Genomic DNA, 27,504 nt, shown 5'->3' with positions numbered 1-27,504 from the left:
TTAAATGGCACTGAGAGAAGAGTGATGAAATTTTATTGTTTGACCGACTCACAAGTCATAAAGAAATTGAAAAGAATCTGTACACTATTATCCCAGTATGCTATTAGTGTGCAGCATTATCGGCTCTGATTTCGTTTATGGGACAAGAACTGGCATATTAACCATATAGGTCATTTTGCAGGGTTTTTGTTGTTATCAGCTCGACATGTAGGCCAGTGTGGTGAAATGTGAAAATGAGCAGAATTTCTTTCTTCTCATACCAATTATCTACTGCTTATTTGGCAACAGTTATGTGGGACTGTGGTTAATTCTAAAATGTGGTGCTCAGCTTTATCAATTTGATTTGATTTCTGCTGCAAATACTAGTACTTTTATTATATAGCTTATTTCACAGCACATTTTGACAACCAGTCATCTTTCAATTGTTTGCTTCTTGAAATTTACATTTGTTGTCTGTGAAATATATTCCATAATAAGTAATAATTTTTACAACACACTTTGAATTCCAACTGTTGTATGGTAAATTTTGTATCCGATTCTAAAACACCAATAACTGCTTTAAAAAAAAATTTCACCCTGAAAACACTTATGGGTGCTCCAAAACAGTGATTTCTGGCTCCAAAGTGCTACGCACCAAAAAGTAAAAAGTCACTTCTATCAATGTAAATGTGTAAAAATTGAGTGCATGTGAAGTTCATGGACAGGTTAGAGTGAGGTGAACACTGCTATAGGAAACATCAGTATGTTTGGATGTTTTCTCTGTCTAGTAACTTGACACTCCGGATAATTTAATGAATTAAAAGTTGGTTGTATTCAAGCTGAACAAACAAAAGCTGACCGCAATTCACTGTCATTTGCTGCAGTAATCTTGATTATAAAGCTGTGCAGTCACTGCGATGCCTTCTGCGATACCTTCTGGCACTCATTCATTCTTCCTAAGGGTCAACAAAACGTTATGCTGAAACAAACACATTTATTCAGGCCTGTAGCATAGCATTCAGTTGACGATATTTACATAATTTATTTACTACACCAACAGGCCAAGAGATGTGTGTGTTTCTAACGAAACTGCTGATGCCTACGTCGAGTTGCGTGTTCCTGGGGTGCTAGCGGTCGACTTCTCCAAACACGATATCAAGCGTACCTGCACGATTGAACGCAAGAGTTAGCAGAAATATAATTTTTTTTTTCAAGCCACAACTTTTTAGAGTAGTAGATTCACATTCGCCTAAACAAGTTATATTAAGTTGCTGAGCAGCAGAGAACGGCCAGAAAGTGTATTCCGTGCAGAGACCAATCGCTAAGTATGCTTTGCAGCAGCTACGCTTACAAGCGCACCTGTGCAAGTGTGGGTTGCTCATAGAAGCTGGTCAATAAAACAGAAAGAATTGCTAGATGAGCTTATGCACAAATTTAATGCACGTATGTGAATCGACAAATAGGTAATGGATAAAAAGGTTTTCACAAGTGAGATAACTGTTGTATAATCTATGCCCAGCTGCCAATATTGTAAGTTTACGAGCCAATAGCAGCCGTACACACCAGAAAAAATCGGACAAAAACAACTGTTACAGCAAAAACTTATTCGTCACATTCTGAATAAACAACAGCTGAAACTCTCATCAGAACAGCTTAGCATACAGCATGGACCAATGATCTTCAACAAAGCACGTATTAGATTATATTTAATCATGCGACTCATGCCCATTTCCCTCTTGAACTAAGTCATTTGCTAGTTTTACACAATTTTCTTCCTATCTAAGCAAAGTAGAAATCGGAACTACCGTCGCAAAGACGAGGCTTTGTCTACGGGCTTACCTATGATGGCAACGATGTCGGCCAGCATGTGGTTTTTGCCAATGAAGTCCAAGGCAGACTATGACGCGAGAAAGAAACAAAAAGAGCACTGAGTAACTCACAAACGCACAAGGCAAATAAGATGATGATGAAGCAATAGTGCTTAAGTGAACCTCGTAAACCGACTTTCAAACAATTACCACGGTTACCTTATTCGTCTGGATTAACCTTGTAATAACACTTGCTGTACATTTCCTTCACATGCGAATTTTGGATGCTTGAAAATTGTAGTTCAAGCTTGGCAAACACAGTGTTTATGCAAGATCGCTGTGAAGAGCTATTAATGTAAGAAGCTTTTTTTTTTTTAAAAGCAATCAAAACTTAGATGCAAGGATGTTTTCACGTGTGACACTCGACCAGCTCTAAAGTGCTTTCCTGACATATGCTTACCAGATGTGCAAAACCGGGTGCCTTGATCTTGCATCGGTAGGGACGGCTGCTTCCATCCGAGATCATGTAAAGCCCAAACTCCCCCTGCATGCCGAGTACAAGAGTCATGTTACTAAGTGCTCAATGCTGAAGCCACCAAAGTAAAGATTGGGTCATAGCAACTGGTGTTTGTTGTTAAACGCTTGAATGCGGCTACTACTATACTACTAAGATGGTACTACAGTAGCATGAAGATTCGGCTGCGCAGCATTGATTTAGGACTTGCCTTAGGTGCTTCAACAGCCGTGTATGTGACACCGGGAGGAACCTGGTAGCCCTCGGTGAACAGCTTGAAGTGGTGAATGAGGGCTTCCATAGAAGTCTACGGCACGAAGACGAAAAAAAATGTAGACAAGAAGCATGATCGGGAAAGCCAGGATGCAGTTATAGGTTTGAGAAAGACAGACTAATGGAATACAAGATGGTGCAACTAAGGAATGCAAGGTAATAATTCCATTTAAATGTTCTGGAAAGTGAAGCTTGTGATAAAACGCACAGTGCAAATATTATGCAGCAATCAGCATGTCACCATACAAGGTCAAGTTACCTATAAATGACATTACTTCAGCATACTTATTTTACAATAGCCTAGATTTTTATTTTCAGCAAAAAAAAAACACTGAAGTGTCGGTTAGAAATGCTTCTATATTAGCTAAGAACACTCGTGATTGCTCAAACCATTTCACGTCCCCATGCGAGAATAAAGAAACCTAAACGGGTACTATAGCATAAAACAATGACATCACATTGCAAGTTTTTGCACCAAACAGGCTCACACTTTGCAGGTAGTAGTAAGTTTATATATCATATCAACGCTACCTACAAAACGTTCAACACTGCAGAGTTTAATTTCAACTTCATAGCCTCAACAGAGACAGTTTTTGTTATTTAAGCGGTCACCCAAGAACCACGTCGAAGAAATTTTTTTTTTCAGAGTCTGAAATGGTGAAGCACTGACGCATTATTGCTGTATGGCCACACATGTAAAAAATTATGATTAACTCTCCTCACCCTTGTCTGGATCAACATGATCATGTTTTGTCAGTGTGTCATAAAATTGTGCGGATAGACTAGAAGATGTTATTTGCAGTCCACTTATGGTACTTTAAAGTACAAGTCATCGCAGACAAACTTGGATGAGTAATGAGCCAGCTACACATACCTTCATCTCTTCCCTCGATGGGGGCACACATTTGTTGTCATCAGTCTTGACTGGACCAGGTGGCATCTTGTTCAGAGCCTGGTAGATGATGTTCAGGCTTTGCCTCATCTCTTCCATTCGGCATAAGTACCTGCATGACAAATTATCAAATTAGTATGCTGCTGAAATTGCCATAGCAGTGAGTCTCTAGGTTTTAAAATGATTTGTCACTGTGTCCTGCGTGTCTTTTGTAAAGTGTGTTACCCCATCGTAATGAATCAACTACACTCGGCGACAACTTTTCTTTACAGCACTGTCGAAGCTACAGAACTGAAGCACATGCTTGCCGAAACATACAATAGTACTAACAAAGTTTACTGACAAGTCCATCATTTACCTAGCCAAAACAAATGCCGCTTTATATATTATCAAACTCAAACAATTGCAGGAAGTCGTAAGTAAAATGCAGTCATTCACTTTGTAGAAATGCCTTCCTTTTCTTTCTACTTTTTTTAAACAGCACCGCCTTTTTAGCAAGCCCATTTTCCAAAGTAAACAAGACATCCGTGGCGTATCTAGTGGGTCAGTGAGGGGTCTTCAGTTCCCCCCCAAAATATAAACTCAAACCTCATTATAACAAAGTTGCATCTTACACGAAAATAAGTTTGTTACATCCGAAAATTCATTATAAAGGTTCATTCCTAACACTATATCTATTGCAACACTAATTTTTATTTACTTTGTTATAACCAATATTTTATTATGCCCGCTTACGTTATATCGAGGTTTGAGTGCATTCGTATACTCGTAGCATTACATCAAAATTTATATTGAATCATCAAAATGTACCTTTCATTCACATTTTTGTGTATATGATTTTCAAAACGTGTTACAGATGCGAGCTAGCAAAACCGAAATCCGCTCGCAGCTGATTTCGGTTTCAGACGTACTACTTGCGGAGCAACACAAATGTGCGGAAGCCCCACCTCTGTAGCTTTCCCTCCAATGTCAAGGTATGTTTTTATGGAGTATCATCACCCATCGTATTCAAAACCACAAATTTTTGCTGGGGCTGATAGTTCAAGTAATTTAAAACCAAATAGTAAAATATGATGAAACAAGGGCCATGATTTCAGATATACAGTGCCATGTACATGTTGAACAAAATGCTATTGATAACTTCCTATTGTTCTTTGGTCTTCGAGTAGTTCTAAAGGATGCCAGAAACAAAATGATGAAGTAGAATCTATTGTACAATTTTGACAAGGCAGCATTTTTGTTTAGCAATGGCTCCCTAGCAGTGCATTCCACCACACTAAAAGATCATCCGAAAGAGGAACAAGAAAAAAAATGAGGCCATCTGCAAACTATGGCATCCCCATTTTTAGGTGTTATGAAAGCCAATATATTGCAAGGACATAGATGAACAAAGCAACCATGGGATATGTTTATCTACGTTCACAGCCAGCAAAATTAGTATAGCTAGACTACGGGTACTGAAGAGATTGTCTACTAAGATTTGCAATATCACATAGCTAAGTGAAATTGAATTCAGTGATATAATAGCACCAATATTTAATGAAATGCATGCAGTGTGGTCAAACATCCAAGTTCTGACCTGTCGTAACAGTCGCCCTTGAGTCCAATAGGAACGTCGAACTCAAAGTCCTCATAGGAATCGTACGGCTGTGTTTTCCTCAGGTCCCACTTGATGCCAGATCCACGCAGCATCACACCACTAGTAGAAAGAGCAGGTGGGAAAGTGCATCCTGTGAGTAACTATGCTTGCCACATGGTGCATTCATAACTTATAACAACATCAGTTTCCCTTGTTTAAATACCCGAAAATAGCTCTGAACCTCTCCCTTGTTGCGTGCCGCCGCCACCCCAGTGTGAACATGGTGGTTCAACTAACAAAGCAATAATATTAGAAGCAGGTGTTCCATCTAAGCAGCAATTTAGCTTAAATGATTTCTGTTCCCTGAGAGTTTACTGTATTTTACAAGTTCAGCTGTACCTGCAGCCCCAATTGAGTGCATTCTCTGCAGAGATGACTCCAATATCCACAGTGCGTTGCTTCCAGATTCGGTTTCCAGTAAGCAGGTCTTCGACTTCGTCCAACCGTTCACTGAACTTTGTGGCCCAGTCGTAGATATCGTCCATCAGACCCAGGGGCATGTCCTGGGATACACCGCCTGGCCGCACATATGCCGCATGCATGCGGGCACCACTCACACGCTCGTAGAACTCCATAAGCTGCAAAATCCAAACAGCGCATGAAAGAGGACTTCAGGTAAGAAGGATGACAACTCTAGCTCAGACCTAATCACGGCACTCTTCTGTTAATCCCATTTCCATCAATTCGGGCTCGATTGAACTCCATAAGCTGCAAAATCCAAACAGCGCATGAAAGAGGACTTCAGGTAAGAAGAATGACAACTCTAGCTCAGACCTAATCACGGCACTCTTCTGTTAATCCCATTTCCATCAATTCGGGCTCGATTGAACTCCATAAGCTGCAAAATCCAAACAGCGCATGAAAGAGGACTTCAGGTAAGAAGGATGACAACTCTAGCTCAGACCTAATCACGGCACTCTTCTGTTAATCCCATTTCCATCAATTCGGGCTCGATTGAACTCCATAAGCTGCAAAATCCAAACAGCGCATGAAAGAGGACTTCAGGTAAGAAGGATGACAACTCTAGCTCAGACCTAATCACGGCACTCTTCTGTTAATCCCATTTCCATCAATTCGGTCTCGATTGTAAGTCCTGGGCTGGCGCGAACACATCGCAGTGGGACCCAACTTGCGTCATTTTGATCACAATATTATCCTTCGTTACATTATTTTAGCTTGTTCGGACATCTTACACAAGCCCAATTACAAAGGTAGTGGCAGTAATGGCCCCAAAAGAAAAGTATTGCGATGCCAAGGCCCCCTCCCCATCTCCCTTTCTTCCAGGAAAATTTTACTGAAGCTTGCTTAAGTGATGCAATGTATAAAAACCAGAAGCAAAGCAGAAAAGTTGAGTATTGAGGTGTGCACTCATCCACGTCGTGTGTTCTTTGTCATCTTAGTATTTGCACCACTCAATTCAACGTCAGCTATTTACCAACTAGCCCTACAGTAAATGCAAATAAGCTCGTCTGAGCTGGCCTGGACCAACGTTACTAGATAGGTTCAGTTGTAAAACTCTCCCCATGCGCCGTGCGCCGCCGGCGTCTCCGTTTCTCTGCGTGCCGCGAGAGGGCGGGACCGCCGCATTTTGCTCTACCCGGCCGCTGCTCATCGTGTGCAACGGCGCTTCTCCCAACGCCGCTTCGGCCTTCTCATGACGTTAGCGCACGATAACATCAAAGATTACCCGCTACCCGTCAAGTTGTCCGCGTCCAGACTACATCTAGGCCAGAGTACTTTCCAGTAGCTGCTCAGGATCGCTTAATGTGGGGCAGAAAAGCCGTCCGTTACGGCTCATTGCATTGCTTTCTACAACAGGTCAGCCGAAGCGCATCGTAGTTTGCGCGCGCTTGCGTCGGCTGCTCGCCGGCAGTCAACCACGAGCGTGAACGGTCTGCCGCAAGCTGGTAGCATGGAATAAGCCTCCGTTAAAACTTATTTTGATTGTCTCTTCCGAATTTTATAAAAAATCACGAAACCGCTCATTTTGTTTCCAGCCAAAGAAGCAAGGTCACCATTGGAGCTACGTCATTTAGTGGCTCTAGTAATTATGGCCACTCGAAGACGAAACTTCCCAATTGTCTCGACGTCCTTTTTGGAATAGTACCTTTTCCATGTCTTGCCCTGACAACAGTTAGCTTTACCAAACGCCACCAAGAAGCGACATTTCTGCAAAAGGCGAAATAGCTTTAATTGAAAGAATTATTGAGTCAATTAACTGACGAAGTTAAACCAGCTTACATGTCAATAAGCATAATGTTCTTTTCAGCAATTTATTGGTTTTCACAGTGCACACTTTACGGCAGACACAAAGTAGAAAAATATATGCAACGTTTTTTTTTTTAAATTTACAATCAACTCCACACCTTTTTTGCTTGAGGTGAATATTGCTACAATATACCAAAGCATGTTAAGAGAAACAAAGTAAGTAATGAATAGATACATGCAAGCATTTTTATTTACAAATCAACTCCACATCTTTTTTGCTTACGGTGAATATGGCTACAAAATACGAAATCATGTTGACAGAAAAAAAGTAATGAATAGATACATGTATGCAAGGTTTTTTTTTTTTATTTACAACAAACTCTACAACATTGCCAGCGTGCTTACAGCAGCTTAGCGCGTTTGCGCGCCGACTTGACCTGCACATTCAAGGCACGCTCTCGCTGAAGGAATCTGGAATAGAAATGCATGCGCGTCACCAAAAAAAAAAAAAAAAAAAAAAAAAAAGCTCCTTATCCGCACGCGGGATGGCCTTATTCCAAAGCGAGCGAAGCGTCGCATCTTTGGGAGCCGAGAAGAAGTGCCTGTCCGTGTTGTTCTTGTTGCTGCTGTAGCCACTGGTACACCCGGGAACAAAGCAGGTCGGCATTGTCGGCCTCAGCCTCACATGCAGAGGCCCACAGCAATGAAATACAGTCGCTGGAAAATCACTAAATGTGCCACTCGAACGGCATCGCTCATTCAGCACTTCTGAAAACGACCGCGCGAACAAGAAACGCCGGAGACCGGGGCACCGAATGCGCCGGCTACTGCGGCGCATAAGCGAAACCGCCTGCGAGCGCCCCAGCAACCGAGCCGGTTGCGACTGCAGCGCCACAGAGAGAAAGATCGGTGGCGGTTCCGGGCAGCGCCGGCCAGTTTTACAACTGAGAATAATCTAGTAACGTTGGCCTGGACAGTGTCATTACCACCATAAAATGGCTACCTTGAATGGCAAGTACACTAAGTGCCACTCCCGCTCTAATCATGAGCACATTTTGCAACAATAAGTTATTTTACTTTTTCTGCAAGCCGCAACAAGCAATAACAATATTTGGGGTTTTACGTCCCCAAACCACGATGTGATTATGAGAGACGTCGTAATGGACGGCTCCAGAAATTGAAGCCATCTGATGTTCTTTAATGTGCATTGACATCACATGGTACTAGGGCCTCTACCATTTCGCCTCCATCTAAATGGTATCGTCGTTGCCTTGATCGAACTAGTGATCTGTGGAGCAACAAGCGATGCCGAAATTATCCGGAATCCTCCACTATGGTGTCTCTCATAGCCTGAGTTCTGTTTTGGATGAGTGTAGCTCATCCACTTAAGGCCATATCTCTCCATGTGCGTTACGAATTAGACTAGCTTGTTGGTGTGTGGCTTCACAAATGGCAACACTTGCTTTGCCTTTTCTTCATTTTAATCGCCATTTCCCATTTTATAGTGACTTATGCTAAAAGAAATGTTTTGACGACACACGCGTTGCTTGTGCATCGGCACAAGAATGATCGTACAGCTCTTCAGGCGCTAATTATTCAAGTGCTGAAATTTACTTTGATGACTTGACCTGTTATATTTGCCAGTTTCTCAATGATGACATTATCTCGTGAATCGTGAAAGACGCCAACTGGCCATGGAACAATAAAAATCTCTATGGTAATTTGACTTGACTTACACTTTAATTTTTTTTGTCAATAAAAACGTGCTTTTTAAGGGCAAAATATTTAACATCAATTCAATATCAAGCTGGAAAAAAAATACCTCTCAAAACGAATACAAATCAACCATCCATTTTGGTTCAAGAATAGATACACATATGGTGAGTGTGTGACAAAAATAGGGGCAAAACACAATCATTTCGCTTCGTGTGACGACATCAGAAATTCAAGGCCTACGCTAGCAAAAGCCACCAAGTGATGAAAAGCATACCTTTTCTCGCTCCTCGAAAAGCCAGAAGAAGGGTGTAAGGCCACCAATGTCCAGACAATGAGTTCCGACAGCCATGATGTGGTTGAGAATTCTCGTTATCTCTCCAAAAAGAACTGCAAGCAAAGGCATTTCCACCACAGTTACCCCAGAGATGAACTTCAGAAAGACTGGTACGTACACACAACAGCAGTTAAATCTTCCTGCGATTAACGTTATATTCTCAGCCATTTTATAACTGGCAAAATTATTGGATGATGCTGTTGGGCAAGAAAAGCGCACAATTTTTTTCCTGAGCATGCACATCATTAATTATGGTTTGCGTGGATGCCACAAACAGCACTGAACACGAAACAGCAGACTTTCGCAAGCAGAAAGCTGTCTTTAAGCTGCGATGACTTCTTCGAAGAATCTGGGACTGCAAGAGCTTTCGCACCGCACGCACTCCTCTAATAGCATACAGTGTCTTGCAAGAGAGTAACACAAGTGCTTTAATACTACATTTTTAAAATTTTCAGGGGGAGTGCTTGAGTTGCTAAAACTGCTGTTCCCTATGCACGCAATACATATGGACAGCATTGTGAATGCGTTTAGCGTAAAAAAACTGTGCTGCTTGATACCACTGCATAACAGTGTATGCATAACAGCCCAAGATGGATGCCACAGCACCCACTAACAAAGTCAACACACCAGTGCTGCAACTCTGAATCCCAATTTTCTTCTTTCACATGTTTTCTGTGTTCTTGTGCTGCCCCATTCTTAATTACCTCGGAAATCTATTGGAAAGTCGTATTGAACACGAACAAAATTGCAGAAGGTGCACCACTTTGACAAAACTTTATAAAGACTATAGTGGAAAACTAAAAGGTGTTTCAACAATCTGTTCTACACATAATCTACTTTCCACAGTTGGATATTGATCTCATAGCATTTCTCTCAGCAAAAAAACAAAAACAAAAACAAAACACCATAGCTGCCATAATTTTCATTGCCCAAATCTAAACAATAGCATCACCAACAATCAAAAAATGCACAGAGCTAAATGCCACATCACATGAACATTGATAATACACTGGGTTATGCTTGGTGGACACTCAATGTGCTCAGCACACATTAAGGACATGGTGCACTGCACAGAAATGTACTGTGAAAAATAAGGCTCTACAGCAAGACAGTCTTAAGTCAAAGATTGTACACTGCCTGGGTATTCGCGTGAACTGCAACACAGTGTAACACATGTCAATTAAGCTACTGGCTGATTGCCATTTCGACATTGCTCAGTTGTAGCATCTCGCAGCAGATTTGGTTCAATTTAATGAAGGCATCACTAGCATGTTCCATTCACTATAAAGCTGGACTAAGTACCTATGAGAAGACTACTGAAGTCACAACCTGGCATTGTCATAGCGGGACGTACCTTTCATATGAGCAGTGACATTATGAACCACTGCTACATTTCAGCAAGTTTATAATTTTCAGAATGGTGTCGTGCACTTCGGCTTTTTTGAGGCGCTAATCCACGTGAACAAAGTGCTACACATACCTCACTGCACACAAAATGATGCATCTGCATGAGATGTGAGTGGGAATCAACCAGCGCTTTAGATAAACCTTGCGCCTGGCAACTTGATGTCTACAATGTTCTAAGGTCATCGTGGCAGCACGCACCTCGAATGTACTTGGCACGCTTGGGGATGTCGATGTTGAGGAGCTTCTCAACAGCGAGCGAGTAGCATTGTTCGTTTGCCATCATGGAGACATAATCCAAGCGGTCCATGTACGGCAGTGCCTGAGTGTAGGTTTTATACTCAATGAGCTTTTCGGTGCCACGGTGCAGGAGGCCAATGTGTGGGTCCGCTCGCACCACAGTCTGCAAGAAAAAAAAAAAAAGCAAGAAGCCGATGAAAAACAACAAGCTAGCCGGAGAGCATAACTAAAAACTAGACAGCATTGTTTGAATGCCTCATCTCAATAAGAAACAACGACGCGTGAGCATTATATATATTGAACACTCGTTATTTTACTTTGGACACCGTTCACAGTGAAGAATACTGAGCAACAGTCCACTGAGTGAATCGCATGGGAAGTTCAGTCAGCACTAAGTACTTACTTCTCCTTCCAGTTCTAGCACAAGCCGCAACACTCCGTGAGCTGCAGGGTGCTGAGGACCAAAATTGATCTGCATGTTTCGAACTTGCTTCTCAGGTGCTTCGAAGTAGTCTGGAAGCCGTATGCAAAGCATAATGTAAAAAAAAAATCTATGTTTAATGTCCCACCCGTAATCATACTCAGCTCACTTTACTAATCGTTCCGCACAAAAGATTTAGTGCACTTTCACAATGAACATTATACATACAAGTATATATATAGTAACGTAGATCCTCCGTGGGACCGGTAACAGCGGAAGCATTTATTTCGACAGTTTCGGCCGTTCCCATGGAGGATCTACTAGACTATTAGCAACGCTACGGCCACTTTCGCGCGCGTGCGTGTGTGTTTGTGTGTGAGCGTGTGAACAGCTAGCGTTATGAACAGCTACTAATTTTTACTTCAGACGAGTCGTAGTAGAGTTATATATAGTAAAAATGACCAGCTGTTCATAACACCGCATCCGGATGAGGCTACCATGGGACGTTACAGGATCGACTTTCATTGGCAATATGAGCAAAACAAGTTGCCTCACGCTACGACGTCTTAGAAAACTAACCATTCGGCGGCAGCGGTTGCATCTTCGCCTCCTCTTCATCGGGGGCGAAGTACAATCCCGACATATCCTTGATGAAGTCATCACCAGGGCACCACCTCGCTCCCCTGCGAACAAAGCGCAATAATACAGATCATCTTTACACGCAATGTCATAACTGTCAGTCAGAAACAACGCAAGGGGAGTCAATATTGTGCGACATTAAGAACACGCCTCGTGCGGTTTCAACAAGCACTGACTTCGATTGCAGTAAAATGATCTACCAGGTGTGCCAAAAAACTGCTCGGCCGAAGCGAAACGAAACTGTCTCCTCTTGGTTGCAAGCGATCGCTCTCTACTGCACGGGTGCGCACGTGGGACAAACCTAACCGAGTAAACTAGTGAAAAAAAAAATAATGAAGTTTCAACATTTTTGTTTAGAGGAGGTCAGACACACGTTGCTACCGGCCTACCCATCGTGCGTAGAGGACGACTTGCTGCATAACTGCGTATTTGGTATCAGCGAAGGTTGATGCGGGTGCTCACCTGGCAAAAAACAACGATCCACCAAACCTGGGCAACGCAGCCGGCAGTTTAGGCCGCAAGAGCCGCGCTGCAGCAGTCAACACGGATGCCATCGTAACCTTGCTACTGGCCGCGGACTACAGCCTTACAGCAGAGAAAGCAAGATCGGCAACTAAAACGAGAAATTAGTTGCTTTAACACCCAATAGAGAACGCTAGTAAACTAAAATGATGATGCTGATAGTTGTTAATGTTTTATAAGTGTTCACGATTTTGTCTTAGTAGCAAAGGGCTTACGTCCGAGCCAAAAGTCGCTTTTTAATGCTCAGTAAATGTTTGTAGGTTGTATTTTTGTGTGATATTAATGCAAAATTTAATCTGAGAAAGGTTTTGGACACCATATTCTATGCCATCATGCATTGCCATTGGTATCGCGGCAGACATCATCGCTATGTCTGCTTCCATGTCTTGTAGTTTGCGTTCATGTTTGTGACGTTCTTGCATTTGTCAGCAAAAGTTTCGGGATATACTGTCGCCTCACCGTTGTCGGGCTTTTCGTTTCTTCTTGAAGAGTACACACGCGCAACTTGCGCGGGCTAACAGCGTTAAGCCATGGCTGGAATCAGCGAAGAGAGGCGCAAGGAGATGGAAGAAGAGATGAGCCGGTAAGGCTGGCTTCGTTTGCAGACACCGCAAACTATGTTTGTACAGAAGATGAAGTGCGTCTGTAGTTGTCATTAGGTGTGGCTGACAACTTAGCAGCCGTATATGCCGTTAAGGTGTTCGATACCGACGCCGATGGAAATCACAATCGCTCGGAGTTCAGCCGAGAAAGGGCGGGCTTTCAAAACAATTGGGCCCGTACTCGGTCGGGTCAAGTCTGAATTTGAGGCATTCGGCCTATAAGCAGATAGTTTAGAAGATGGTAATTAATAATTGCAAACTTGCCAGACAGGATTTGTAGTCGCTTGGCGTCTTACAAAACTTGCTACGAGGCTACGACCAAACCTGTTGCGGCGATCTAGTAGTTATAGTTCTTGACTGGTGGCCCGAAGGTCGCGGGATCAAATCTCGGCCATGTTCATATAGAGGCTAAATTATACAGGCCCGTTCGTATGCTATATTTAGATATAGGTGCACATTGAAGAGCTCTACTTGGTCGAAGTGTCCGGAGCTCTTCACAACGGCATCTCTCAATCATAGGTTGCTTGTGAAATGTTAAACCCGCACAATTATTATTATGGGATTACGTCCAGACATTGCCAACGTTTCCTTAGTGTGGAAAATCGAAATGATTCTAGTCATTTAAAAAGAAAGCAGTTACCATTTTTCCGCAGTTCACTTGTTTTCATGTGTAACTTCACATAATTACGACACTTTTACTTTGCAAATGACCCCACTAAAATATTCATTTGTAGGGACGGTTACTTCCTTGAGAGTTCTCATTCTGTCTTGTTCTTTCTGGGCTGTCAAAAATACTGAGGCAACAAGTTATGAAGGACTTGCTTTCAGAAGCGCTGTGACACTCGCCCATATAACCCTTACCACATAGAATTACGTACTTCTATAGTTACGAAGTCTCAATTAATAACCCCGCCTGCCAGCGTGCAGGTTGGAAAAATGCCTGTGTCGACATTTCCAGCGTTACCAGGTGCTTCAGTGCTTCAATATGTTTCGCGCTGTTTGTCTTCTCACATTTCGTTTCTTCATAAGTCATGCCAACGAGGGCCATGCGACGCATCTGTTGCACACCATAACTGGACGTTATACATGTGGCTAAGATGAAGTCTTATCACTCATACTTGTCCCCTATTTCTCCTTTTACAACTTTGAAAACATATTGGCAGCAAGGACACGTACATTCCTCGTGGACCAAAACAAGAGATAAAAATTTTGAGAATAAGGTCTGTTAAGAACAGCTTCTTGAGATCACCCCTTGTTGCTACAAAAGTGGCCGCTGAAGATAAAACTGATATGAATGTTTCATCTGAAGTTACGCGGATATGACACAAACTGAAGGTGGTGAAAGTGGAAGTATAAACATTACTCTGCCCTAAATTTGCGCATTTCAATCCACGAGCAATGTGCATTCAAGGTATTTCTGTGTCTTCGTGGCAAGACAGACACTGTTTCCCTGCAACAGTGTGTCTGTGAAGGCTTCAGAGAGTAAAATGTTCAGCTCATTTTTAAGAGGGGATAATGGTTTATGGTTTTTCTTTGCTTTGCTTCTAGGTTCGAGCAGGAAATATCTATGCCCGAACCGGCACAACCCGTTGGTGCCGAAGGTCCACCGCCAGCACCGATAATTCCTGTGGGACCTGCCGTGCAGAGGCCACTGAGGCTAGCACCCCCTCCACCTCCACCACCTCCGCTAGCAGGTACGAGTTGTCAGGGCCTCGCAATAAAAGGCCCCTCGTCACGCTTTAACAGGCTAGCCTGATGCCTTTTATTGGGGTTATATTGATGGTGATTGTGTTATTAAAATATCATACGGCGTCTCGAAATTGGCTATAGTTCCGGAGAAAAATGCTCAAGTCCGCCTGAAAGCACATATTCAAGGTTGTACACCCAAATGCTTCTGCATAAAGTGCACCTTATAGCGGAACACTTGGCTTGCTTGTATATAGAAATAATTGACATTTCCACCGCCTAAAGGCAAATGTAAAAGTGGAAGGGGGAGAAAGAATCATGAGCATCCTGGCCATTCTTTTCTTTGTATTCCCATGTTCTTTTTTTTTCTGGTTTCCTTGAAATGCTGGATCACATGCATCACCTGTAAAATCTCCGATAATGGCCTGTTACTTCAGTAAATTCAGAGGATACCTTACACCCCTGGTTGTGCCAAGAGAGATGTTTATGAGAAGCAATGGCATAGTCAAAAGACGTGGGTGGGCCTTATGGAGCTTCACCCCCCTCCCCCGAAATTTTTCGTGCTTTCATGCACCGCCGACGAGCGGGGTCGCCCGACGAAAGGAACTTATTGAGGTCCAGCTCCCTCCCCACTTTGAATTATTTTTTCGTGCTCTAATACACCATCCGAAATAACCACCTTTACAGAAAACCACTCAAGATGACCTCTAAAATATATATTTTCGAGCCCGACAAAACAATGGAGTTTGAAAAGTTCTTTAAGGTGGCTTTTCTGCAAGGTTTATTTCAACCATGCAGTTTGTGAAACAGAGTTTCTGTCACTGAATGCCACTTTTTCGACCCATCCTCATGCGGATTAGTGCATGTCGTGCTTCCTCTGCTGACTGGAGCATTGACTTCGATACAAAAATACTTTTTTTTAAACTGCGAAGAGCAGTGGAAGGGGGTGTTATTCTTCGAATGTTGCTGTTGAGGTAAGTTCGTTGTCCTGTACTGCGGCACGGTGACGAAAGCTTTTGTTGCATAGCCATGGTGGAAGTATTGACAGCAAAAAGCTTGGCTGAGAATCGAGGCAAGATACTGTTCTCACGGAAGAAGCGGCACGTGTGCGAATGACCTATGCGGTCAACCTAAACTGGTTGTCTCTCTTGATTATTGGAAAACCCTCCCCTAATTAAAAAAGGGCGTCAAAATATATTTAGGGTGGAGTTTTCTAACAGTGACACGCGCATGACTGGACCCATGTCAATAGTCCCGTTTTTCCCCCCCAGAAGAGAACAAGGGAACATAAAAGGGATTTAAGCGCAGGATAAGGTCCTACTGATCAGTCCTGTCAAAAGATGCTGCAGGCGAGAAGCCTGGACATTAGTGCTGCCATTGATGACATAGAATCAGTGCAGCACACAATTCAAAATAACTGCAAGAATGCGCATGCTTCTTTCTCAAAAATATTTGTACAAGTGCAGGCATTGGCAGAAAACTGAATGTGGAAGTCGCTAGCCGTCGAGCCGGTGTCCGAAAGCGAGGTCGTGGGAGCAATGTATTTGAGAGCACGGAAGAATATTTTTGCAGAACCCTGTTCATTCTGTTTATGGACCACGTATTAGTCCATTTACACCAACAGTTCGAAAAGCACAGGGCATTTCTAAAGGACTTTACAGTAATTGTACCACCTGCAGTACCACCACTGCAAGATGATCAAAAAAAAGGAGCAAAAAAAACTTCTGACCACATTTGTGCATGACGTCAGAATGAGGGTTGCTTTGGGAGAACTACGACTATGATGAACAGAGTGGCAGAAAGATGCCGCAAACCAACGTCCCAGCACAGGAACCGATGCCCTCTCTATTTGGGACAGTGGGTTCTATATGAATGTGTACATGCTGCTGCAGATTTTAGTCACTCTCCTAGTGACCACAGCCATTGCAGAAAGAAAGTTTTCAAACATAAGGTTATTTAAAAAATACTTTCGCTCCACGATGTCTGAGGAACGCATGGTTGGCCTGGCACTTCTGTACGCCCACAGAGATGTCGACATCATTCTGTCGAATGACTGCTTTGCTAAACTTCCTCGCCAAGTCAACTTTGTTCTTTGATACCAAGCTGGGAACGAAATCAGTGCAAGCTAAAGGAAAACAAACTGCCATTCCAGAGTTCATGTGATTGAGCCAGTAATTATAACAAAATATTATTGTTCTTCACCATTTAAAACCATGAAGTTGTTTTATATTTTAACAGTTGACAGTATGACCTGCTATGAATATAGGAATACAAACATGAGGTGGACCTTAACAGCTAATCGACAACTTCACCTTATTCACTGAGAGGTTGGCATACACGGCGTTACTGAACAAATTCAGCTATCGAGCATCGTCTGTGGCTTTCATTTATTGTTTTAGTCCTCATTGTTTTTTTAACTATATCAGACACCCTTGCTTTTATATTCAGTGCAGAATCATGGTACGAACTTTCAAAAACACTTTTGGAATTTTTTTTTATTTCTGTGGTATTCTTTCATAATAGCGTCTACATGGTGCGTCTGCGACATCGGCTTCACCCAAGGACATCACAGTTTCTGCGATTGCGCAGCATGTTTCTTTTTTTAATTTTGGACATTATATATAGTGATCCTTGCTTAGTTATCGACATTGATTACATATTTAAATGCACATTTGCAAGCTTTTGTGTAGGCAAACTGCACACTGGGTTTCCGGTGGACTATGTTTTGCCCGCATTTGAAATGTACTTTCCCATTCTTTTTTGTTATCATTTTTTGTTATCTGGCTCTTTCCACGTTTAAAACTGAGGCAGTTTCTTAGTTTACGTGATGATAGTGATAATATCTGTTCCTTTTACACACAAAGAAACACAACAATCATAAAATATTGATGAAATTTATTCCTGAAAAGATTTCGAGGGCATGCCAACACAATACTTTTTATGAAAAAAAGACATTATTTCTTGTTCTTGATCATGTGAAGCATTCAAGAAGTGATTCGCAGTATCGAATACAAATTGGCACTGATAGTGAATCTGTTATTCATGTACTTAGTGTTTCAAAAAATTGAATGAGTAGGCCGCGCTGCCATGTGAGCCCCCTTTCCCCCAAAACAAAATTCCTGGTTACGCCACTGATGAGAAGTATGTTATATGTATGTGTTATGCGGGAGCTAATCGAGGCAACAGTGTAAAAATATCAGAAGTATGTGGACATGGCATGAAAAGAATGAAAAGATTCTATAGTGCTGTATGCTTCCGTGGCCAATGACTCTTTAGAGCGGGGCCCATCTGTAGAGATTTTCACTGGCCTCAGAATAGATGCTACGAAAGCTAATATAAGCTTTGTGAAAGTTCATACAAGTAAAATAATGTGCAAAGCATGTTTTAAAACGAATTTATATTCACACATTTTTTTTTCTTCGAAGGTGGCTTGTAAACCACTTGTGTTGTGCCAGAAAATACCACAACTAATTTGCGTGAACTAATGGGCAGCATAAAGACTTTCTATACAGCCAAGTGGCTATTTCACTTGCACTTGGCTTTGCGTAGGTTAAAGGCAAATAACCACAAAACAAAGCTCTATTGACTATGTGGTTAATGTAGTCAAATACCTAGGTGATTGTCTCTTCTGGTTGTGCACGTTCTCATACTACATATATATTCAATGTAAACTAATACGTGCTAGTGCTTTTCCTTCCCTGTCTTCACTGAGGGGCTGCTGCATTTACTTTAGGGCTCTGCCTCCCATTTTGTCTTTCTGCTTTTTGCTGTGCAGTCCACTTTAAGTGGTGGTGTTGTTTTCTTCATTTAGTGATATGTTGAAGTCGCACGTTGTAATGGATGAAATTGTGAGCAGTGGATCTGACAGAAATGTTTGTATCTGCGAACTTGAACACTCATTTATTCGTGCCATATTTCCTTGTCTATTTAATATCGAAGTATCTGAGGTCAGTAGATTGTTAAAATTACTGACGCCCTCAACATTGTCTGAGGAGCTAAGGTTGGGAGGCTTTGGCAACAAAACTTTTATCGAAAGGACTAAAGGGAACAATGTAAAGGGGGAAATGACTGCTCAGAAGATGCCATTAGATGGTCTGACATTTGCTATTCAGCTGCAGTCATAGATTAACCCTTTGTTTCCCACATACAGTTTGCTTAGTTGTTTCCCACATACAGTTTGCTTAGTGAACAAAACTGAAAAGGATGTTTTCGTACAGTTTTTGTTTAAACTAATACTCAGAAAAAAACTTCCCTCAATACTTGGACATTTTATAGGAATTTTATTACTGCCACGTTTGTTGCAGTCGGGAATGAGAAGTTGACAATCGGACACCATGTGCTGAACTCTTGAACGCTTTCATGGGGCGTGAAAAGTGTTTTAAAGCAGTTGATTTCTTCTGTATTGCCTTGTGATTTGTTTTCTCATTTTTCTATTTTGTTGAGAACCTTCTTCACCAAGTGCCATTGTTTTTGTTTTTTCATCCAACTATATGCAAGTTCAACTTGTTCATCCTCACTGTGTCTAAAGCTTTCGCCAGGCGTGCACAGCTGTCTCTCCAGTGGGACATACTATTCTCTGCAATCTGAGCCTTCAAAGTTTTCATCTTCGCTTCCACTTTAGTATTCATTTTGAAAGATAATTTCTTGGATTTGCTCGTCATTCAACTCTTACTCCCATAATTAAAAATCTTTTTAAAGCCTTGAGGGGCTCTAAAAGTTATGAAGCGTGGAAGCTTGGGCAAGTTGGTAGGACATAACTGAATGCAGGAACAGCGGAACCTACAAGTAGTTACTTCGTAACTACGGAAGCGAAAAAACAAGGACAGCGCTCTTTTCTGTCCTTGTTTTTTCGCTTTTGTAGTTACGAAGTAACTACTTGTAGGTTGCGCTGTTCCTGCATTCAGTTATGCTCTAAAAGTTGTTTTGCATTAAGCTAAAAAGAAAGGAACAAGGCTTTTACGTACTATAAACTGTAGTGCATTTCTTGGGAATGTCTGGAAAGCTGAACTTACTAATCCAAAGTGCTACAAACATGTATGCAAGCCTGAACTGCACATGATTGTGCCAAGAACCCATGATGCCAAGATGCTACAAACGGGGCTTGTAAAGTAGGCTTTGCAATAAAAAATACAGTTATTTATAACTAGGTATTACGAGTAATAAGCGAAGAGGAGCATGAAAAAGCTGAGTACTTGCAGCCTTTTCCAACTCCGTATCATGTTCATTTTCGCAATGAAAGCAGCACTCAAGTGCGGTACCAAGGGTGCCACTAATCAAGTGTAAGTGAAAGCTTGGACTTCCACGTTTGTGGCTGCTGGGAGTCTGTAGCCCCTTATGCTGAATTCCAATGGCAGATCGCGAGCATTTGGCTGGATCTCAAGTGGAGCACATATACTCGAGCGGAATTGCTCTCGCCAAATCTGCGATTGGAATGCGTGTGCCTCAACGGGAGCAGTTGGTACGAGGAAATCCAGTGAGGAAGTGTGAGGGGCACGAAGCGGTTTCCTCGTCGTGCATGGTTGCCTGTGAGGGAAAACATTCGGCCATGACAGGATGAAAGGCAGGGGCACAATACATGACGCGCAGTTCTGGCAAAATCTGCTGACCTCGGATCAAAAATGGTTGCTCCACGGAGCAGTTCGTATTCTGCGGTTACTTCCAACGTGCCATTGGAACACACAATTCATGCTCCCTATCTGCCACCAGAATGTGATCGCTCCACTCAGAGCAGAAAAAGTTAATTTTGATGTGTCATTGAAATTCAACATTAGTGAAATTTTGGGGAGAAAAAAAAAACTCAAATGAAACTGCCAGAAATGTGTCACCTTGGGTATAAAGGATTAAGCTTATACAAAATAAATGAAGATTAAACTGTATGACTCCAAAAATGTGTTGTCTGGAAAATTGTGTGATGCTGCTGAAGAGTGGTGCAAACGAATATCATCATAAATTAACTTCTTTGGATTCTTTCTTTCTTGATTTTACAGGCCCACTAATGCCTCCGTCAGGTCTGCCTCACATGCAGTTCATTCCCCATCAGCTGCGTCACCTCCGTCCTCCACCGCCACCGCCACGTCCTCCCCCCTTGGCACCGCCTTTACCCTTCATCGGCGGTCCCCTAGTGCCCCCACCTCCCCCACCACCATCATTCCTCACGCCAGCCAATATGACAGCCATGGGGCCTCTCCCTGGCCCCCCCGAACCGCCACCACCAGTGATGATTCCCGCCGCACACCTACAAGCAGCAGTAGCTGCAGCAGCTGCACCACCACCACCACCCCCTCCGACAACCGTTCCCAACGTCATAGTTGCCGCGCCGGCTGTGTACTCGGCGCCTCCCCTCAAAAAGAGCACTGCGGCTGATATCCCAGTTGTGCCCGCCTCGGCTTTTGCAGCCGCGCCCGTCAACGTGATTCCCGTGTCAGTCGGCTCAGTGGGGGATAGCAGCAAAGCTGAGACCCTAAAAGAGACCAAATCCAAGTCATCCAAGCAGTCCTCCCACAAGGCGGAGAAACAGAAGTCGTCTGATCGCTCAGCTGAGAAGGGGAGGGCCACCGATAAGTCCGCTGGCGGTGAGGAAGCAGGCACTTCAAAGAAACGAAAGAAAGAGAAACGTCTGCTGCGTACAGCCGGACAGCAGACATGGGAGGACAGCTCACTCAACGAGTGGGACACGGGTGAGTTGGTAGTTGTGTCACCGCATAAAGTGTGCCTGCAAAGTGTTCAGCAAGAAATTTTATGAATATTACTAAATTAAGAAGCAGATGAAAAAAAAAGCGTCATAGCTGTGTCCAGATTAGGCAACCTGCTTATTTGTTCGCTTGTCTCCACCACTATATCGCGAAGTAGCATTGCTGCGTTCATTTCTCACACTGTATTTACAACATGCCGCCGATTCTGCTGAGTCGATGTCAGCAGTAGTTAAACTATCAACAATATTTGCCACGCAGTCTACCACCTCCAGTGCACGAGCACTTTTGTTTAGGTAACTATAAAATGACATTTTGCCCTAGCAGCACTTGCACGAGTGGAAGCTAATGAAACAAGTTCAGACATAGCAGCGGCCAAGCTAAAAAAACAACTTTACATGACAGTGATACCGGGAACGAATGAACCAGCCTAAAAGATGAAGGAAGCACACGCATCCGCAAGGCTACCAACTGTGCTTTATTAACAGAAGTCATCTTCCAGGTAAACTAGCTGCGTGCAATGTGAAACGATGAAACAAACAGCCACTGTACTTCCAAATCGAGACACTAACGCCATATATGATAGGAACCCAACCCTTCTGTTCCTATTAACCTCAGTAGTCCACTTATTGCATGTGTCACTTCTCACCTTTGACCTTTGCCATTGGCTGGTTCGTTGCTTCAGCATTTTGTACCGGTTGACCCAGACGTCAGCCCGTGGTGTAATTTGAGCACACTGTAGAGCGCGATGCTAGTAGCTGGGGGCCCCCTGTGGTAAGAATGTCTGATCCGAATGCCACTCTTGGTTTTTTTTTTTCCAGCTGTCCACCAATTGCAGTGATCTGCCGTATGACAGTATACAGCGGTCGCCAGCAGCTCCAAAGAGAGAACGGGCTTCTGTACAGAGAGAGGGTGCTTAAAAAAAAAAGGCAACTTTGGCTGCACTTGTTACCTCTCATTGGCTCACATGACTGCGAAATATGGCTGATGTGGTCACTGCAGCATGTGCCTTCCACTGAATAGGCTTTTGAGCTAGCCTCAGAGTTGGTTTAGGGCAACCTCCCCATCAAAACAGCCTAGCTTTATGTGGTGCTGTTATTATGCCATCGTAAGGTTCTTTTACCAACTTTGCTGCCATAAATATTAGGTGGGCAAGAAGCTTTTTCTTACGAGGACGAATGCCATCATTCTTTTCTCGTCATGTACTTTGATGCATTGTATTGTTCATTTTTTTTCTGTAAAATGTTTCGCTGAATCTTTTTGTCTTCTTTCACATTGTCTGCAGATGACTTCCGAATATTCTGCGGAGATCTTGGCAATGATGTCACGGATGAAGTACTAATTAGGGTCTTTGGCAAGTTCCCGTCCTTCCTCAAGGCTAAAGTGGTTCGGGACAAGCGCACCAACAAGAGCAAAGGTTATGGATTTGCAAGCTTCAAGGACCCAGGGGACTTCATCAAGGCCATGCGGGAGATAAATGGTAAGTGAAGTTGCGCACCTTGCGTTCATCGTTACCGTTTACATTTGATAACCTACCTATGTACAAAACCTCATTCTTACCTGTTCGAGGTGTCATTTTGTTTATCTATTCATAGTGCAAACAAGCACACTACAGACGCTAACTGAGATACATCGACATGGTGCTTCATTGCTTTATTTTTTTTCGCTCCTGTTGATGAAGCTACTGTGGTTATACTATCTTTGTGTTACAAAAGCCAATAATGCGCACAGTTCAATTTTTCGAACTGGACTATTTATTTCAGCTGGGAGAACGTATTGAGTTTGGTTTAGTATTTTTTGACAACTGCTACAGAGCATCACTGGTGAGACAGGCTGTATCTCACTGCCAGCTCAGTTCCCAGTGAAAAGTGAGATGTAGTCTGCCTCTGTCGAAAACATAGACCACAGTACGCACAATCTTGTCGATGTTACTTTGACTCATTTGTGGTCGCTATGAATACTGAGCCAATTCGAGACAATTGTGGGCTCTTTATAATTCTTTGAAGGGCGTGATTGGGATTTTCTCTGACATTTCTCTGCTGAAGTGATCCACAGAGGAGCTGAATTCGCTTAATTCGGAAACTTCATTCAATTCGGAAATGCTCCATTAGTGAAGATGACTTGATGAATATGACGGCACGCAAAAGGCAAGACAAGTCTACAGACCATTTTCACACAAAATAAAGTGTGGTGACTTGCAAAAGAAATGTTCACCTTTTCTTAAGAGCACTGTGAGCATATCATCATGTTAATGCATATTTTGATTTCCAAAAGATGTTTCGAGAGGAGTTGCAATCCAATAAGCCTTAAATATGCGTATTTCTTATATCGAATTATTGATATATCAAACTGTTTCTGGATTTAAAAAGGGGATAACGGTTGATGCTGCTGGGGGGGGGGGGGGGGGTAGTGCATTCGTTCAGCTTCTAGTTAGCATAAGGGCAGTGTGTTCACTAATAAGCGAGTCAAGCTGTCCAATTAAAGCTTTGAAATACAACCCTTGGTAAACTTAGCAGTTTAGAAGTACTGAACCACTGTTTATAAACTTCATATTCAAAATTATATTTGCAACTGCGCCTATGTTTTTGGTTATTTAATTTCTGAGCCAGCGAGGCTGACATTGAGCACTTTCACACACACAGTCACAATAGTTTTGGCAATTATGCTGGTCAAAGTGAAAAAAGAACTTCTTTTTGTGTGTAAATACTTTTCCACAGATTTATGCGATTTAAGCATTCCTTTATTGCTAAAAAGTATGCTAATTTATTTTGGCAGTACTATACACACAGTCACAAATACCGCAAGTTTGTTCAGTGATGTTTGGTTGCGCAGAGCATTAATGATCAAATTTTTGACATTGTGTTTGATTTCCCATTCCAAAAGATAGCTTCCCCATGTGCAACAGTGCTTTGAGTATACAGCACATTTGTGTTAATTATGCTAGTTTAAAAATAACATCGGTTAAATTTTTTGTTTGTTTGACTACTTTAGTAGGATTTAGGAATATCAGTTTTGTAAAGTTGCTGTTGTAGGTTCTTCTGGAAAGGAGGCATTCATTAAGATTTCCGACTATAGAGTAATGGCAGAGGTAATGCTTATTATCTTTTTTTGGCTAACGGTGAAGCATTAACTTTTTACAGGTAATGCAGGGCAGTAATACGTTAATATATTTCTTTAGAGTAATGAGTAGCCTATTTAGTTACTTTTTTTTTGCTCACGCATACAACACTATTTGGCACACGCATAAGAAAAAACTGACTACAGTCTCTCGAGAGAGTGATGGAAAGGGGTCTTGAAAATTGCACACAGCTGTGCAACTCTACGTAGCAACTGCAGAACAGTGCCAGCAACAACCTTTTTGTGACACTTTGCTGGTTGTTTTGAAGCATGCCTTCATGATTGTGCACTTGTCCTGGTCCTGGATGTCTAATGCTTCGATGCATCCCGGAATGCTCACCAGCCTTGTCGTGCAGGGGCTACATGATGTAGCCGCCACTTTTGTAACATTTGTTACGAGTTGCTTATTTGCATCAGCATAATATTTTTCGGTGTAATTTGCGAGATGAAGTGCTCTTCATTATCTTTGGTGCAATTGCAGTGGTGTCTTCACCAGCTGACTACATGACAGAGGTAACTGGAGTACATGAAATGCTGTCGGATGCACTTCATGCAATTATTACATATAGTTATAGGATGGCTGACACTGACCTTATCAGACCAAACTGAGCGATTACTTCTTGCCAAAGTTATTTTAAAATATCAGCAGCAGATTTTAACGAGTGAAAACAAGTCTTGAATACTTATGGTTCATCAGGTGAGTCGTTGTTGGCACTCGTAAGCGATAGAGTCGAACTAATGCACGAAATAGGTTTGCTTTATCCTCTAAGCAACTGCACGTCAGTTGACTTTTACAAAAGAGGGAATGTAGACTTGTGTTGACAACGCCTTTCTATCGTGTACCGCCTTTCAACAAAACCTGAAGTGGGCTGGGATGTAGGTTTTATTGACGCTTAAAAGGGAAAGTAAAGTTCTGGACTTGCTCATATTTTTCACTTTAACACTTGCTGTGCACGCATGGCACTTTAGAAACACTACCGGTTATTGGAAAGGGCTTCTGTGGGAATATTGAGAAATGCGCAAGTACCATGTCCTGTTACGCAGACTCATGAGGGGGCCACAATTTTTTTATTGTGCTTTTATTTTTGTGACAATGAGCAGGTGGTATGCTGTTGCAGGAACGGATTTTTTAGCCATATTTGTTTCACAAGTACCCAATCTGCCATGATTCTCCTTGATAGCCTGCAAATGGAAAAGCAGGTGCTATCTTTTTCTTAATTAATTGATAAGTTTTTCATAAAAATTTCACAATTGGCAACTCAAATTTTCTGTCACTGTTGTTTGTTTGGTTTGCCAGTGCATTCAAGACTTGATGCGTTTTTCATTCCATCCATAGAGTTAAGAGCATTCTGTTATGTTAACCCCTTTCAGCAATAAATTGGAATTTATTAATTGGAATATAGGCTGGATTCAATTTGTCTAAGTTCCTGGTCGGACTTGGAATTTTCGGTTTCCCAGCAAGTACCCATAGGGATGGCTGGGAAATGGATGGTGTTGTTGTCAACCCGAATGAACCAATAGCTTGACCGCCGAATCCGATGTGTTGAAGTACCTGCTAATAAGAAGTTGAGGAAAAAATGCAACGATTTGCTTCCAATTGTGACAGAGACTGATTTCATGTGCTCTAACGCTATTGCTTTAAAGCATCTAGGTGCTTATGTTACAGCGCTAGCTTCATTTTGCATGCTGCACACCACATCCATGTACGGAACCACGGACTTTGCAGTTGGAAGTGCTTTCAAGTACTGGATAATGGCAGCGGTGTATGCTTTATTTCATCATTTATGCAACAGGTAGCACTGATTGTCTCATCACTAAATTCTCGCTCGACCTGCTCAAGTAGCCACTGCATGTATTTGCTCTCTGCATCTTCGCATACTGGTACCCTGTCATAGCTGCACATGACTGTCTACCTGGCGCAGGTATGGGAGACTCCATGTCGATTCTGCCCTCGCAAGCTTCTCACATGTGCAGGTGTAGCTAGGCAGTAAAAACAATGTAATGGTAGCTTTTTGGTGCGTAGGTTGCAATTTTCAATTTGAAAGGACTGAAAAATGTTTTCTCGATTTTGTGAACGATCATTCCGCAGAGTGAAAATTCACGTTGTCATCATTGTTGCTTCTGCCAAAAAATTTGTGCTTATTTATATGCGCAAGATTTCTTCGTATGAAGCTCGTGCTTCATTATTTTATCATTGCTTGTGTGCCGGTATGCACATCTTGTCTGAAACTGTTTCTTGACTCGCCTTGCACGACATCACGAGGTGCGCTCAGAGCAAGTGGCATCGGCGGTGGCCTGTGTGGCCATCCAAAACAATTGCACTGTTTGCTGCTTTAAAACAGTGAATCATACTTTATTACAGGTTTATGCAACACTTACAATGTGGATTGCACAGTGTGTGTTTATCAACACTGGGATAATGCAAATGAGGGTCCGTGGTGTAGAGAGACAAAGCAAAAGGAATTAGGAAAACACGAATAGATATCTAAGGGCTTGCAAACATCTGTGCTTGCAGATGCACTCTTGGCGTCATTTTTTTTACATTTAGCCTTGTTAGCCTCATAATGATGGGCATCGGTGAGCTCTGTGCATTCATTGACAATATATGACGAGACACTAAAGGGTGGGAATCGTCTGTAATCACTGTTTTGAGCATCCCGGGTTTCCTCCTACTTCTTCGGCGGTGTGTTCCCGACCTCTATCGTGAGACGTAACTTTGTTCATGTCGAGAGAAGAGTGGATTCTATCCAGACTCTATAGCACAGTGTCCATCACTGAATGTGTGCATATATGTATTGATTGCACGCTTTCTGGTTAAACC

At 42.4% G+C, this 27,504-nt stretch overlaps 2 protein-coding genes across 3 annotated transcripts in view; one reads left to right on the top strand and one right to left on the bottom strand.

Annotated features, from left to right (window-relative positions):
* Positions 1-953: 953 nt before the first annotated feature.
* On the bottom strand, positions 954-12,686 carry ND-49 (NADH dehydrogenase (ubiquinone) 49 kDa subunit). Its single transcript, XM_075893367.1, has 12 exons — positions 12,530-12,686; positions 12,008-12,111; positions 11,411-11,520; positions 10,969-11,170; positions 9,304-9,416; positions 5,445-5,683; positions 5,046-5,165; positions 3,449-3,578; positions 2,513-2,608; positions 2,248-2,331; positions 1,819-1,876; positions 954-1,144 (listed from the first exon to the last, which is right to left on the bottom strand). The coding sequence occupies exons 1-12, from the start codon at positions 12,619-12,621 to the stop codon at positions 1,107-1,109; spliced, it is 1,386 nt and encodes a 461-aa protein (XP_075749482.1). The 5' UTR covers positions 12,622-12,686; the 3' UTR covers positions 954-1,106.
* Positions 12,687-12,969: 283 nt separating this feature from the next.
* LOC142814525 (uncharacterized) overlaps positions 12,970-27,504 on the top strand; it is a 133,255-nt gene continuing 118,720 nt past the window's right edge. For both annotated transcript variants that reach the window (XM_075893368.1, XM_075893369.1), the window contains exons 1-4: positions 12,970-13,172; positions 14,740-14,885; positions 20,865-21,554; positions 22,852-23,046. In XM_075893368.1, the coding sequence (XP_075749483.1) occupies positions 13,120-13,172; positions 14,740-14,885; positions 20,865-21,554; positions 22,852-23,046 (1,084 nt within the window). In that variant the 5' untranslated portion in view covers positions 12,970-13,119. The remainder of the gene's footprint in view (positions 13,173-14,739; positions 14,886-20,864; positions 21,555-22,851; positions 23,047-27,504) is intronic.

Source organism: Rhipicephalus microplus, chromosome 4 (assembly GCF_043290135.1).
Source record: "Rhipicephalus microplus isolate Deutch F79 chromosome 4, USDA_Rmic, whole genome shotgun sequence".
NCBI classification, from domain to species: domain Eukaryota; kingdom Metazoa; phylum Arthropoda; class Arachnida; order Ixodida; family Ixodidae; genus Rhipicephalus; species Rhipicephalus microplus.
This window is presented reverse-complemented; position numbering and strand designations above follow the sequence as displayed.

Excerpts from the sequence above, each read along its gene's own strand:
- ND-49 (XM_075893367.1), bottom strand. The coding sequence starts at position 12,621 with ATGGCATCCGTGTTGACTGCTGCAGCGCGGCTCTTGCGGCCTAAACTG. Across the intron at positions 5,684-9,303 it reads TTTTCGAGGAGCGAGAAAAG|CTTATGGAGTTCTACGAGCG; the intron begins GTATGCTTTTCA and ends TGGATTTTGCAG. Across the intron at positions 2,609-3,448 it reads CATCGAGGGAAGAGATGAAG|ACTTCTATGGAAGCCCTCAT; the intron begins GTATGTGTAGCT and ends TTCGTGCCGTAG.